Genomic DNA, 15,531 nt, shown 5'->3' with positions numbered 1-15,531 from the left:
TACAGATGAGGCAACTGAGGCACAGTGAAGTGACTTGCCCAAAGTCACACCGCAGACAAGTGGCAGTGCTGGAATTAGAACCTAGTTCTTCCTGGATCCCAGGCCCATAAATTCTGACAAATTTTCTAGAGTAAAATGATTCTCTAAATTATGGAATATTCATTCAATTGTATTTGAGCGCTTACTCTGTGTAAAGCACTGTACTAAGCACTTGGGAGAGTACAATACAATAGACACATTCCCTGCCCACAATGAGCTTACAGTCTCGAGCTGTAATGAAATCTAAACACTTGTGTGCCCCCTGGAAAATGCATTTTTGATATAGTTCAGAGATATGTAAGCTCGATGCTCGATCAAAATAGCTCATTGATTTACCTTCCTCCCTCCGCACCCACCCACCCCTCCCCCCGACCCATATAGTTGGGCTCTATTCCTGGGCAGACCATGGGGTACATGCTCCATTTTAGCATTAAGTACTAAAACTTACTCTGACTCTTTCTTGGGAATTATTGGGTGAATTTATGTGTTGTTGAACTCTGTCAGGAACTTCGATTCACTTAGGGAAACCTCAGGATTTTGTGTATAATTTAGTATCCTCAGGAATCCGCAAACTATAAACTTCATTTTAGACTGTAAGCTCCTTGAGGACACAGATTGTCAATGAATTCTGTAATGTATCCCCCAAGTGCTTAGTACAGTGCTCCTGCACACGTAAAACACTCAATAAATAGCATTGAACTGATTCAACCACCCATATTGCTTCTGGGCCTGGAATCTATCCCAAAGGTGATTTTTGGAGCTAGGGTATCCCACAACTTACCCAACTGATTGGCATTCACTCTTTTTGCTGTGGGATGCATCCCCATCTGGTAGGTTCCCAGCATATGCCAAGTGGAAAATAAACTGAGATTTCATACCTTCTGGAAGCCTGAAAAACATTATTCAACCCCTTCCACACCCTTGTCGTATTGAGATAATTCTAAAATCTTGTGTTCATCTTTTTTCTTGAGTTCCAGAGCAGTTCATGAGCTGTTTTTTTCATTGTTAAAGTACTCACCACTTTGTGTTGTACAAGATGGTTAATATTATTTTAAGTGGAATTATTATGGGTTTGTGTTTCACAAGAGATGTCCGGGACCATGCAGAAGCATTCTGGAAGTTCTTGAGTGGTGTCAAACATTTTTGAAAAGTATGTAAGCTTTATAGTATGGACTCAGCAGAAATGTTAAATTGTACATGAAGTTCTTTTTTTTTTTTTTCTTTGCTATATCATTAGGGCTGCTGAGATTCTTTATTCTTTGGCACTGATACAGTCCCAAAAGTACAAGATGAATGTATTTCCTTCTTCAGCACATTATAAATTATTGACAGAGGCCAGAAGAAATCTTGGACTCTTTCAACATCATGATGCAATCACAGGAACATCTAAAGACTGGGTGGTTGTGGATTATGGCACTAGGTAATGTAGTGAATGAAAGGTGATTCTTTGATTATTTTTTTTAAGTTGATTCAGCAATCTTCTAGTTTTCTGTTTTAGAAAGCTATCTTCAACGTACCTGCCAAAATGCTTATCAGGCTGCTGCTTTAGTAATAATACAAAGACATGCTTCATCAGAGGCCTGACAGTGCCAGAATCATCTCTCAAGAAACCCAAGCTGACAGAGTACAAGATTAAGAAAATCTTTCATGCTCAGTAGCTTCCCATTTCACTCAAACATTTTCCTTCACTATTAAGTTTTGCCATTGATTGTATGCATCTGGTTGTAAACCTATAGGATTGTGATATGAATCAAAATTGTGTGAATATTGAAATATGAAAAAATTTTCAGTTTTCTTTAAGTTTAGTCCCAGACTGCTGGCCATATTTTGTGCACTGCTATGCTAGATATTGAATTAAAATTCACATGAATTGGCTGAAGAATTTCGTATATTTAAATCATAAGATTTAAAAATTAGACAAAGCATTTGCTGTTTTTTTTTTTAAAAAAAAAAAGAGCATTCCATATGCCAGGTGAGTCACACAAGTGATCCGTACCACCCAGTATTCTGTGTCTGCCTGGAGGAACCCTGTGATGGTGGTTTAACATCCATTCTGAAGTTTATTAATCTAATGTCTTTAGTCTCCCCTTTCTACATTCCCACCCATTCTTCTAGTTTTCCATTATGGACCACTTATCTATGTATTTGTCTAAATCTCTCTTGAATGCACTAATGTTTTTTTTTGCCTGCACGGTTTCTAGTATGCCAGGTGTACCACTGTTTTATACAGTGGCAGAACTTTGCTTTTGCTTTCTCTTGTTTCCCTGATGTTGCCCAACATTTGATCAGCTGCATTGGGTTGTTGATTTAAAAGCACAGTTGATAGACTTTGAAATCTCTTTGCTAAATCATGAAAGGATTGTGGATTATTTTTCTCCATCTGTAATATCTTATACTCACTCACATGGAAACTCATCCACCCATTTTGGGCCATTCACTCAGGTGTATTAAATCATCCTTTTTTAAGGTATTTTATGAAGCGCTTACTATGTGCCAGGCACTGTACTAAGCACTGGAGTTAGATGCAGGTGGGACAAAGTTCATGTTAATTCCCATTTTGCAGATGAGGTAACTGAGGCCCAGAGAATTTAAGGGACTTGCCAAAGTCACCCAACAGACAAGTGGCACAGCCAGGATTAGAACCAATGTCTTTTTCACTCCCAGGCCTGGGCTCTATCCACCAGGCAACACTTCTTTTAGTAGTTTATCTCCATTTGCCTGGCATTTCACCACTAAGAAGAGCTTCGTGTCATCTGCCAATCTAGAGATTTCCCTGCTCACTGTTGATTCCAGATCATCTATAAGACTGTTAAATAAAACCATTCTAGTACCCATCCCTGAGGGACCCTACTATTTATTTACCCTTCTCCATTTTTAACGATAGCATTTACCCCCATGCTTTGTTTCCTATCTCTCAGCTAGTTTTCTATTCCTAACAGACTATAAAAGACCATTCCCTCCAATCCCACAATTACTCAGTTTTTTTAAAGTTATTGGAGTGGAACATTTGTCTACTGGCTTCCTTCTACCCTCATGCTTATCGATACCTTAGAAAAGCACAACCTGCTAGGGAAAGACAACATGGTTTACGTAAAGGAGTTGTTCAAAGTGCCCACTAATTCTAAACATATTCATTCTACTAATTTGCCACCATTTACTACCTGAAATCGTGCTTCGACTTCCCCAGAGGTGGTTAGAATTTAGCAGTGCATCCTGTCTGTAGTCTGCAAATGTACTTAAAGGAAAAAATAACAATTCTGTGAAGGAACCTGAACTTTGGCTAGAAGCAATTTGGCTTCAGTCTTGCCCTGTGATTTTCTTTTTTTCACTTTTTCCCTTCGTACTCTTTACTTTGAGTAAATGTATCAGGAAAACCGTTGAGTATTCTTGAGATTTGTCAGATAAGTGATTTAAGGATGAATTAAAAACAAATGTCATGAGAAGGATTGCTTGTTCCTTGAGCAGAGGCTTTGGGAAGATTGGGATACCAAGAGGCTGATTGAAAACCATCTACAAGCACTGTAAGTGACAAATGTATCACCGAACCCAAGGACAATCTTTATATCGACAGACGTTTAAGTGAATCGGGGAATCAGTAGAGGAGGTGACCCGCTTCCTTGCTAACTAATGAGACATCATTGCATCATTTTACTCTCTGCCCTGGCTACTTAGTAGAATAAAAGATCTAGTTAGGGATTTCAGAAGTGTATATTTCTTTCCAATCTGGCAACATCTGCAGGTGGTAAGAGAGAGCCAAGCAACCTGACCGATCAAACTTGGAACAGATAGGAGAGGATCGAGGGGGCAAGGTGGTGTTTTTCTTCGAGCTCCACTCCCATCAACCATCCACTCGCTTCTGACTCATTTCAAAGTTGATCGGTCATATCATTTTTTTTGCCATGCTCCTCAGATGGCTTCTCAAGGTTCATCATTCCTCAGAGTGATATTCTGCTGCCTTTTTTTCTAATTAAATATTTATATGTGCATTGGGCTCAGTGTCATGGAAGCACATTTGTAATTCTATAGCTCTTTAGTGGATGAAATATTAGACAGCGCAATAAAATTTTTGCAGAATTGAAGTTGTCAACTGAAGTTCCTCAAATGATGAAACTTTGGTGTTAATTCTACTACAATTTTCCATCTGACATGATTTTCTCAAAACCAAAACATTGGAATTGTATTGGCCCAAGCGCTTAGTTTAGTGCTCTGCATGTGGTAATCACTCAAATACCACTGAGGAATTGATTGACTTGTAAAAATCCAAGCATTTTGGTTTTTGTCAATGTGCTGACTACTAAAATCAATCAGTGGTATTTGAGGGCTTAACAGTAAGCGCTTGGGAGGTGTACAACATTCATTCAGTCGTATTTGAGTGCTTACTATGTGCAGTGCACTGTACTAAGCTCTTGGAAAAGTACAATGCAACAATAAACAGTAACATTCCCTGCCCACAACGACCTAATAGGCTAGAGGATGAGCTTACAGTCTAGAGGTGCACGACAGAGTTTGAAGAGATGGTCCTTACCCACACTGAGTTTACCAACTGAAAGAAAAGGTTTCATTTGTGTGTTATCAATTCAGTTTAGACATGAAGCACAAGAAAAATATAAGTACTCCTTTAGGAATGTGTGTCCATCAGCTCAAGGCTTAAGTAGGATATATATATATATATATATATATATATATATATATATATATATATATATATAGTGGAGCATCTGAGGGTTTTCCTCCAGATTTCATTCTGGGTAAAGATTCATCATTGGTTGGTGGACACGTAAAAAGGAGCATGATATTGAGAGCAATCTTAGCTGGTCTGGCGAAGGATTATTTTAAGAATTGATCTGTGTCATTGTATTCCAACAAGTCTTTCATCCCTCAAAGGCACAGCGTTCCAATATGAGTACTTTCGGGCCTGCCATAGCATGTGTTTTCACTATGCTTTTTGGCTAATATGTTGTTAGGCAATTAGAGAATATTCTTCCGACTGCATGAGCCAGTTTGGACGCAGAGTATCCCGTTATCGGAAGACGCTGCTCGTGCGCATGCTTGTGAAGCTGGCTTTGGTTTCCCTTAATGCGAGGCTTTGCAAGAAAGCATATCTTGCATTCTAGGAGAACTGGATGTACTGAAGCTACTGCAGTGAGAATGAATGCATACTGGGAAAATCTTGGGAAGGGGGAGATTTCCTTCCTCAGATCTTTATACTTCCATACTCATAGGTTGCATCTTTCTAATCACCTTGAATGCTGGTCAAATTCGTCAATGGGAAAGCTTACATTTATTTCCTTAAAAAAGAGTTTAGTCACATAGTTCTGTGATTTTTAGGTGGTATAATTAAACGGTGAAAAGATTTTTAGCTTTTAAATTGTTTTTCAAATGAACCTAATTTCTTTTAACAGACTTCTTCATTCATTAATGAATTTGAAGAGGGTAATCAGAGAGTCTGCTCATATTCTCATTTTGAAGGACAAGGACACCTATTCCTATAATCCCTCAACTGAATTCCTGAAAATGGTGAGTTGACTATCTCGTAGCTTTGCACTCTCTCTCACAAAAATATATTATTTTATTTTTGGCTTGGAGTGGGAGAATGGTGCGAAGCTTTGGGTGAAGAAATACACTGAAGTAAAACAACTATTTGACTGCATCGCTTAAAAAATTTGCCTTGTAAATTTGCTCTCTATTCCTCCCCCTGAATTCTGTGGTAAAAGTGCATATATCTCTTCTTTTGAATTACTTTCTGCCTGCCCTGGCATTGAAAGACCTCAGATACTAAGGTAGGCATGAGGGAGGGCAATAGGCTGAGAGATCAGGTGGAGTGGAAAAAAGCAGAGTGCTAGGCAAAGTGGGAGGGGGACAAACAAGAGAAGCCAGCAATTATGAGATAAGCAAAAGCATGGAGCAGGACAAAGGTTGACAAAAGATAGGCAAGGCAAAGACAGGAAAATTGAGAGCTGCAGAGAGAGGAATTCGAGGTAGAATTGAGGGGAGGCACAGAGAGAGGACAAAGGGTCCAGATTGTTGAGGGAAAAGATGAGGGGACAGAATGAGAGGTGTGTGTGTATATATAGAGACTTGTAAAAGTTGAGAGGAAGAGATAGACAGAAGGGTTGAAAGCCATATGGTGAGAGGAGAGTGGGAGGGAGTTTTCAGAAAGTGAAGGAAAGAAAAGGGACAGAGAAGAGGAGAAGGAAAAGTAGATTGGGCATCTCTTGTAATAACATCATGGTCCTGAGCTTTCAAAATTGATATTGCTGACATTTGAGATACGGCTTTGAGGTACAGCTGATTGTGGCAGTGGATGATCTCTTCTTCATCTGCACATGTAAATATTGTCTCATAACACCACAGCAAATTAGTTCTTCTCAATTTTTCTATCCTGCCTCTTAGTTTCGTGATCTTCCAGAAGCCTCTACTCTAAAAAGAATTAGTCCTTTCCTGAACATTGCATTATAGGTTAATCATCTTCCACTGTTGTTTCCCAGAAGTCTGTTGTTGTGCTGCATCATTTGAGGTTGCTTGTCAGTATATCTTTAAAATGTCTTAGGTTTTCTTTGCTTTTGGTTCCCCTCTGCCCTCAGGAATAGTCTGGATATGATGCTTTCATCCATTCTTGCATGCCCCCCCCCCCCCCCAGTGAAGCTGTAATGAGTTTAGCATTTCTTATTTTTTAAGAAGCTTTTCAGTCCATGTCTCCCCACTCCCCAAGAATCTCCAGTGGGTGCCCGTCCACTATGGCATCAAACAGAGACTCCTTACCATTGGCTAGAAAGCACTCAATAAGATCACCTCCTCCTACATTACCTTGGAGATCTACTATTCATTCAATAGTATTTATTGAGCGCTTACTATGTGCAGAGCACTGTACTAAGCGCTTGGGATGAACAAGTCGGCAACAGATAGAGACAGTCCCTGCCGTTTGACGGGCTTACAGTCTAATCGGGGGAGACGGACAGACAAGAACAATGGCAATAAATAGAGTCAAGGGGAAGAACATCTCGTAAAAACAATGGCAACTAAATAGAATCGAGGCGATGTACAATTCATTAACAAAATAAATAGGGTAACGAAAATATATACAGTTGAGCGGACGAGTACAGTGCTGTGGGGATGGGAAGGGAGAGGTGGAGGAGCAGAGGGAAAAGGGGAAAAAGAGGGTTAAGCTGCGGAGAGGTGAAGGGGGGATGGCAGAGGGAGTAGAGGGAGAAGAGGAGCTCAGTCTGGGAACGCCTCTTGGAGGAGGTGAGTTTTAAGTAGGGTTTTGAAGAGGGAAAGAGAATCAGTTTGGCGGAGGTGAGGAGGGAGGGCGTTCCAGGACCGCGGGAGGACGTGACCCAGGGGTCGATGGCGGGATAGGCGAGACCGAGGGACGGTGAGGAGGTGGGCGGCAGAAAGAGAGAAGGGAGGAGAGGTAGGTAGGGGCAAGGTGATGGAGAGCCTTGAAGCCTAGAGTGAGGAGTTTTTGTTTGGAGAGGAGGTTGATAGGCAACCACTGGAGTTGTTTAAGAAGGGGAGTGACATGCCCAGATCGTTTCTGCAGGAAGATGAGCCGGGCAGCGGAGTGAAGAATAGACTGGAGCGGGGCGAGAGAGGAGGAAGGGAGGTCAGAGGGAAGGCTGACACAGTAGTCTAGCCGGGATATAACGAGAGCCTGTAACAGTAAGGTAGCCGTTTGGGTGGAGAGGAAAGGGCCGATCTTGGCGATATTGTAGAGGTGAAACCGGCAGGTCTTGGTAACGGATAGGATACTATTACACTCAAACCTGCAGGCTTCGCTACTCTAATACCAACCTACTTGCTGTACCTTGATCTTGCTGAGTTCCCTTGCCCTCTTCCTACCTCTGGTCTGGAACTCCCTTCCCATTTATGCAACAGGCCACCACTCCTCCCCACCTTCAAAGCCTTATTGAAATCACATTACCTCCAAGAGGCCTTCCCCAACTAAGCCCTTATTTCTCCTACTCCTTCTCCCTTCTGCATCACCTGTGCACTTAGATTGTACCCTTGAAAGACTTGATATTCACCCCACCATCTGCCCTACAGGACCTTATGTACACATCCTTAATTTATTTTGATGTCTGTCTTCCTCTAGACTGTATGCTCCTTGTGGGCAGGGAATGTACCTATTAATTCTGTTGTATTCTTAGTGAACACCGTAAGTACTTAAATACCATTGATTGCAGAGCACTGTATTAAGCATTTGGAAAAGTACATGTATGAATGTGACTTATATATATGTATACACACATGTATATGCACACAGAGTTTATTTAATTTGCTTAGAGAACTTAGATCTACTATAATGCTGGTTATTTGGATTTATATGCATGACAGTATTTTGCAATTTTTTTCCTACTTGGCTTACCGCTAAACTGAAAGGAAATTCTACAGATAATTTTTTTTGGCTCAAAATAACATGAAAAGGGTTAGCTAGCCTCTTTTTAAATAAATAATAAATAATTATGGTATTTTTAAGCGCTTACTATGGGCACTTGAGTTGGTATAACACTGTTGTAAGCACTGGGGTTAGATAAAAGGTAATCAGGTTGTCCCATGTGGGGCTCTCGGTCTTAATCCCCATTTTACAGATGAGGTCACTGAAGCACAGAGAAGTTAAGCATCTTGCCCAAAGTCACACAACGACAAGTGGCAGAGCGGGCAGACATTAGAACCCATGTCCTCTGACTCCCAAGCCCGTGCTCTTTCCACTAAGCCACGCTGCTTCTTTAAAGGTCGCAGGAAAAATAACAGTGCCTGGCACATAGCACTTAACAAATACCATAATAATTATTATTATAAAAAATGTTAGGTGAGTGGATAACTAAAATTGCACAATTGATTGGATTAGCAAGGAGCGAGGGCCAGGTTGAGCCAGGCTAGAGCCGTAGCTGATATCTAATTCTGTTACATTGATTATGGAACTGATCCATCCTGCTCTTCTGCTCCAACTTGCTATCAGCGACAGGCTGAGCACAGTTGTTCCCAAGAATGGCAGTAATCCATGCCAGATAATCTACTGGCTAGAAATTTTCCAGGGTTTTCTTTCTTTGGCTAGAAATTTTTCAGGGTTTTCTTTCTTTGGCAATAGTCAGTCAATGGAAAGCTTACTGCCTGAGGTATATAAAATAAAGGAAAATATATATTGATGAAATGGCTCTCTGCAATCCACCCAATTTTCTTGTTTCTGACAGAGGTTTGTGTAGTTGGCGATAATATGAATCAGGGTAGATACCCCTTGTTTTCTAAGTGTTTTGTTTTTTTCTTATAGCATTTGCTGGGTTTTGCTTACTGGAGCACTCTCACGGCCAAGGATCTATGAAGATTTCATTTTTAGTGGTAGATGAGGTGATTTCTCATCACTTCATGGCTTAAATTCCAAAATGTGCAGAAGAAGAAATTCGTCCCGAGATTAGTTTTACTACAGCTCTTAGTATAAAAATACCTCTCTAAAAATTCCTGACATCAGAGAATTTTGAGTTGTTGTTGATCTTTGTTGAGCTTGACATGAAGGTGTTAGTGTCTTTGCTTATGATAAGGGAAAAGCTACATTTCTTAATGGTGTTGTTGAGCATTGCCTAAGATTGTTACTCTCTAACGTAGAAGTCCGCAAACTAAAATTGATTTCTTCTTATAGGAGGATGATCAACTTTCACAGGATTCTCTGCCTCACAAGACTGTTATAAAACTAAGTAATGAACCAAGGTAATATATTTTTCTCAAATTCCTATGTAATCACTTAATGGTGACTTTTTGGGTGGCTTTGTTTTCTTAGTAATACTGTGGTTTAGTGGATAGAAAAAAATGTGCAGCCCAACTCTTTCACCAGGATAATGGTTTTGTTGGTTTCTATGGGAATAAAATGAATTTAGGTGACTTTATATTCTATTAACTTCTGGCTTCACTAATTTTAGTGATCTGGGAAAGGAGCATAAACATTTTTCTCCTTTTAGAGGAGTTGAGAAGCATGAGGAGGTAAAGATGATTTATCCCTTTCCTTTCTCTTATGTTTTTTATGAAATGAAATTATATTGCCGATAAACTGAGTTATTTTTGAAAGTTTCTACCCGCATATTTTGTTAGATAACATTTTTATTTTAGAAGCAACAGCTACAATAAGCTCCATTTTGTATATGCATTTTCTCCTCATTGGCACATCACTATTGATTTACTGTGGTCATTGTGGAAGGTCACGTTTGGCAGAAACAAAGTGGAACAGATGACAGGCTATTCTGTTTGCGTGGTGGTATTTTAGTTGTCCTTGTATATTTTGGAGTTGTTAAACATTTTATGCTTGATCAGTATCCCCAGAATTATTTCATTAGTTTGATTTTCCTCCCCCACCCCCACATAGCAAATCAAATAGAAATTTTGTGTCAGGAATTGGTGTCTTTGCAATCAATCATATTTGAGTGCTTACTGTGTGCAGAGCACTGGGAAAGTGCAGTGTGACAGTGTAAGACATGTTCCCTGCCCACAAGGAGCTTGCAGTCTAGAGGAGGGGACAGATAGTAAAATTATAGATATGTACGTAAGTGTTAAGGGGCTGAGGGTGAGTTGAATATCGAGTACAGGGTTGACAGAAGGGAGAGGGAGTAGGGGAATGAAGGCAGCTGAGAGGTTGAAGAGGATTAGCAAGGAGTAGAAGCCATTAGATTTGGCAAGAAGTTGATCATTGGTGACCTTTGAAAGGGTAGTTTCTGTGGAGTAAAGCGGGCCGAAGCCAGATTGAAGGGGATCAAGGAGATAAATTGGAGGAGAGGAAGTGGAGGCAGCAGGTGTAGACCAGTTGCTAAGGGAGTTTGGAGAGGAGTGGTAGGAGGGAGATGGGGTGATAAGTGAAGAGTTGAAGGCGGTCAGGGAGGAAAGAAGGGAGGGTGTGTATTTCGAGAGAAGGTAGGAGATATCGTGAGATACTGCTGGGAAAGATGGGAGAGTCAAAGCAGCAGCAGGATGAAGAGGAGCATGGGAAGTTTTAGGGAGATCATGCCTAATGGTTTCAATTTAATCAGGAAAGCATGTGGCCAGGTCATTAGGGGCAAGGGATGGGGGATGTGGGTGACGGGGTTTGAGGAAGGATTTAAACATCTGAAACAATTGGCGAGGGCAATGGGCACGTGAGTCAATAAGGCTAGATAAATAATGTTGTGAGGTGGAGCAGAGAGCAGAGTTCAAGCACGTGAGCTTGTATTTGAGATGGATGAGGTCAGTCCAGATATCTGGATTCCAGAGAGCAGTGCTCTGTAGATCATTCATAGGAGCAGAGGGAGAATACCGTGGTGGTGATCCAGGGCGGTAGAGCGGTGGTATGAGATTGGTGAAAAGGTAGCAGAGTGAATGAGTTAGAGAGGGTGGTGTTGAGGGTGTCAATTTGTGCATCAGAGGAAGGTAGTTTAGGTGTGGTGACTAAATGGGGCATAATGACTTTGGAAAATTGGTGGGGGTTGAGGTGGGAAACCTCTGTAGGAGAACAAGACAGAGAAGCAGTATTGCCTAGTAGACAGATCATGGGCCTGGGCATCAGAAGGACCTGAGTTCTAATCCCACTCTACCACTTGTCTGCTTTGTAACCTTGGACAAGTCACTTTACCCCTCTGCTTCAGTCCCCTCACCTGTAAAATGGGGATTAGGACTTTGAGCCCCATGTGGGACAGGGACTGTGTCCAACCTGCTTACTTTGTATCTACCCCAGCACTTAGAATGGAGGCTGCCATATAGTAAGTGCTTAACAAATACCATTATTTTAAGCAAATTTAAACTAATTACATTATAAATTTATAATCACTTGAAAAATTTAGGGATTGAATATGAGAGAAAACAAGGTAAGCCATGGATCTTTAAAGAAGGGTCTATTTTATATTGACTAAAAGTCCAGGGCATAGACTATAGGCTAGTGACTGCAGAATTGGCTGCTAAATGAGGAATTAAAACCAGAAAAACCAGTTGAGGCTTGTCAACTTGTTTTGTTTTTTTTTTTGTTTTGTTTTTAACCACAATACCATGGGTTTCAACTAGGACCAAACAGCCTCCAAAATAGGTGTTCATTCATCAGGCTTGAAAATGTTCATTAAGCTGATGGTCAATATGAGTTCAAGGTAAAATAATAATGTTGGCATTTGTTAAGCACTTACTATGTGCCGAGCACTGTTCTAAGCACTGGGGTAGATACAAGGTAATCAGGTTGTCGCACGTGAGGCTCACAGTCTTAATCCCTATTTTACAGATGAGGTAACTGAGGCACCGAGAAGTTGCGACTTGCCCAAAGTCACACAACTGACAGGTGGAGGAGCTGGGATTAGAACCCATGACCTCTGACTCCTAAGCCCGTGCTTTTGCCACTGAGCCATGCTGCTTCTAGGAATGCAGACGCTATACCCTAATTGAAAATAATTTGCTAAATACTGAATAGGAACAGTATTTCTGTGCTGTTAAGAGAATCTATTTGCATCTTAATAGAACAACTCCCATGGCCACCTTTATGAACAGATATAAATAAGCATGTGTCCCGTCCCTTCTGTTTCCTGCCTCTCATAGCTCTTGACTGCTGCCCAAGATCTCCATATTGTTGGGAGACTAGGGAGCAGGGCAACGATGGCCTCTCCATTCACCTCCTCCCTCTCTTCCTCTTTTTTCAGCACACTCCTCTTTCCTCAAAAATTTCCCAAATCTTTAACTGCCTGAAATACTTTATTGCATTCTTAGTTTGAACAAAGTGGACTAGTAGGTGATATTGAAGAATTCATCTACAGAAATGATTTGGGCTGCTTGTGAATCTTATGTATTGAGCACATGAGTAAACTACAATGGAAATTAGAATGTTTTTCATTAAAATTGGCCAGTTGGAATTTTCCCCATTTTAGAACATAGCACGTCCAGTTCTCTGGAATAAAACAGGATGGCATTTTCCTCTGCAGTTCTTCCATGGCTACTTTGACCATAGCTTTCTAGGAGCTTAGAATAGGTTGGGACCATTTTTGTACTATCAAACTCCTAACTATTGTTGATCCTATTCATTTTTTTAGCCACCAGAGCAGATTTTAAAGAATTTGTTGTAATAGTAGTAATATTTGAGTGACCACATAGTGCAGTGCACTATACTAGACACTTGAAGTACAAAATGAAGGAGGGACATGCCTGTTTACAAAGAGTTCCACACTAACAGGGGAAACAAACATAAAAGACATTTGTAACTATAGTGGTCAGAATAATGAAGAAAATATCTGTGGACTCTTTGTCAATTCTCCTAGATCTCTCAGCTGCCTTTGATACTGTACCATATCCCCTTCTGCTGGAAACACCATCTAACTTAGTTTCACTGACACTGTCGCCTCCTGGTTCTCCTCCTATCTTTCTGGCCACTCGTCATCAGTTTTTTTTCTCAGGCTCCTCCTTTGCCTCCTACTTCCTAACTGTGCAGGTGTCTCAAGGTTCATTCTGGATCCCCTTTTAGTTTCCATCTATACCCACTCCTTTGGGGAGCTCAACCACAACCGTGACTCTTCCATTTCTATGCTGGGGGAGCCCCAAATCTACCTCTCCAACCCTCACTTTTCTCCTTCCCTGCAGTCTCACATTTCCTCCTGCCTTCAGGATGTCTCTACTTGGGTGTCCTGCCTACACTTCAAACTTCCAGAGAAGCAGCGTGGCCTAGTAGGTAAAGAAGGACCTGGGGTCTAATCCCGGCTCCTCCACTTGTGTGTGACCTTGGGCAAGTCACTTCAATGGGCCTCAGTTCCTCATCTATAAAATGGTGATTGAGACTGTGTCCAACCTGATTTGCTTTTATGCATCCCAATGCTTATTACAGTGCCTGGCACATCGTAAGTGCTTAACAAATACCACAATAATTACTATTATATGCCTGTTCTAGTAAGAATATTGAGCACTTGCTGTATGTAGAGCACTTTACTAAGAGCTGTGAAAGAATACATGGGGGGGAATTAAAGCCCCTCTCCCTGTATCACAGCCCAAAACAATTTAGCTATGTGGAAAAATAGTTGAATGAATCAGAGTTGATTTGCTCTTTCCTTGAAAAGGCCAAGATACTGGGGAGCCATCAGTAAAGCTTTGTGAAGATCATTTGTGCTGGACCCTTTTCATTTCCTCCTTGGATAGGTCTAGTGATCTGTACAGTTGTCATTAAAGACTTGGATTCCATGCCATGTGGCATTCTCAAAAACAGCTAAGTTGTCCAATTCCTTATTTGGTAATGTAGAGGACACTGGAAAATTTGAAGAGAATCAGAGATTGAGCTCCTGAACTCTGGTGAGCCATTTGGTGATAGGGATGAGTCACAGAGCATGGGCTGGGGAGACACAAGGTCATGGGCTCTAATCCCGGCACCACCACTTGTCTGCTGTGTGACCTTGGGCAAGTCACTTAACTTCTCTGTCTACTTCATCTGTTTAAAAAAAAATGGGGGTGAAGAGTGTGAACCCACTGTGGGGCAGGGACTGTGTCCAACCTGATTAACTTGTCTACCCCAATACTTAGAACAGTGCTTGGCACAGAGTAAGTGCTTAGAAAGTACCATAATTATTGTTAATAGCAAAACCTCCTGCCTCCATCACTCCTCTCTTCATGGTCACTTGTGTTCCCTCCTCTTATCCATCATAATCAACAAGATGAAATGCCCATTCCAGAAGTTTCATATCAATTGATCACGTTGATTGAGTGCTTACTATGTGCAGAGCACTGTACTAAGCACTTGGGAGAGTACAGTACAACAAAGTTGGGAGACTCGTTCTGTTAAAAACGAGTTTACAGTCTAGAGGGTTTTCTCTCATTCCCCATTATCACTTTATTTCCCACTCACCCCTCCATTCAATCAATCAATCAGTGTTATTTATTGAGCACTTACTGTATGCAGAGCACTGCACCTAATGCTTGGGAGAGTTCAATATAACAGAAGTAGGGCAGAGGATAAAGATATGTCCATGATTTAGGGGTGGGGTGTAGATCAAGGCATAGGTGACACAAAAGGAGGAACAAATAAAACTGGTCTAAGCACATATTCTGAGGGAATACTCTCTCCATCCTGAAGAGTGACTATTGCCATCATTTATTCTTATCCATTTATGCACTTTTCCATTCCTATTGGAGTATTCCTTCCAGTCCCAGGATTGTTCAATTTTATTCAGAATGCAAAACTGTAATGTAGATAAGCACATTTTATATTTATCCATGTGCTTATTTACCCTTTCAAAAGTTCCTAGCAGATTATAGAGGCGAGCTTTCTACCTTCGAGAAGCCATGTTATCTTTCCTCCAGTAGGCTGTGTTTTTCTGGGTGTCACTGATCCTAGAATCCTTGATTCTATTGAATTTCCCAGGTATGGAAGTGAGATTTACCAATCGTTAATTTCCAGGATCATCTCTCAGTGGTGTTACTTTGGCAATCTGCCAGTCTTCTGGTTCCATTTGTAAAATCTTGCCGGAAATTCCACAGTTTCTTGTTGAAATTCCCTCAGAACTCTTGGGTGGATGCCATCTG

At 41.0% G+C, this 15,531-nt stretch overlaps 1 protein-coding gene across 2 annotated transcripts in view; it reads left to right on the top strand.

Moving 5' to 3' along the window:
- MAN2A1 (mannosidase alpha class 2A member 1) overlaps positions 1 to 15,531 on the top strand; it is a 159,213-nt gene that overhangs the window by 63,785 nt on the left and 79,897 nt on the right. For both annotated transcript variants that reach the window (XM_029053956.2, XM_039910655.1), the window contains exons 10-12: positions 1,277 to 1,459; positions 5,442 to 5,556; positions 9,677 to 9,744. In XM_029053956.2, the coding sequence (XP_028909789.1) occupies positions 1,277 to 1,459; positions 5,442 to 5,556; positions 9,677 to 9,744 (366 nt within the window). The remainder of the gene's footprint in view (positions 1 to 1,276; positions 1,460 to 5,441; positions 5,557 to 9,676; positions 9,745 to 15,531) is intronic.

This window comes from Ornithorhynchus anatinus, chromosome X3 (assembly GCF_004115215.2).
Source record: "Ornithorhynchus anatinus isolate Pmale09 chromosome X3, mOrnAna1.pri.v4, whole genome shotgun sequence".
In the NCBI taxonomy this organism is placed as follows: Eukaryota; Metazoa; Chordata; class Mammalia; order Monotremata; family Ornithorhynchidae; genus Ornithorhynchus; species Ornithorhynchus anatinus.
This window is presented reverse-complemented; position numbering and strand designations above follow the sequence as displayed.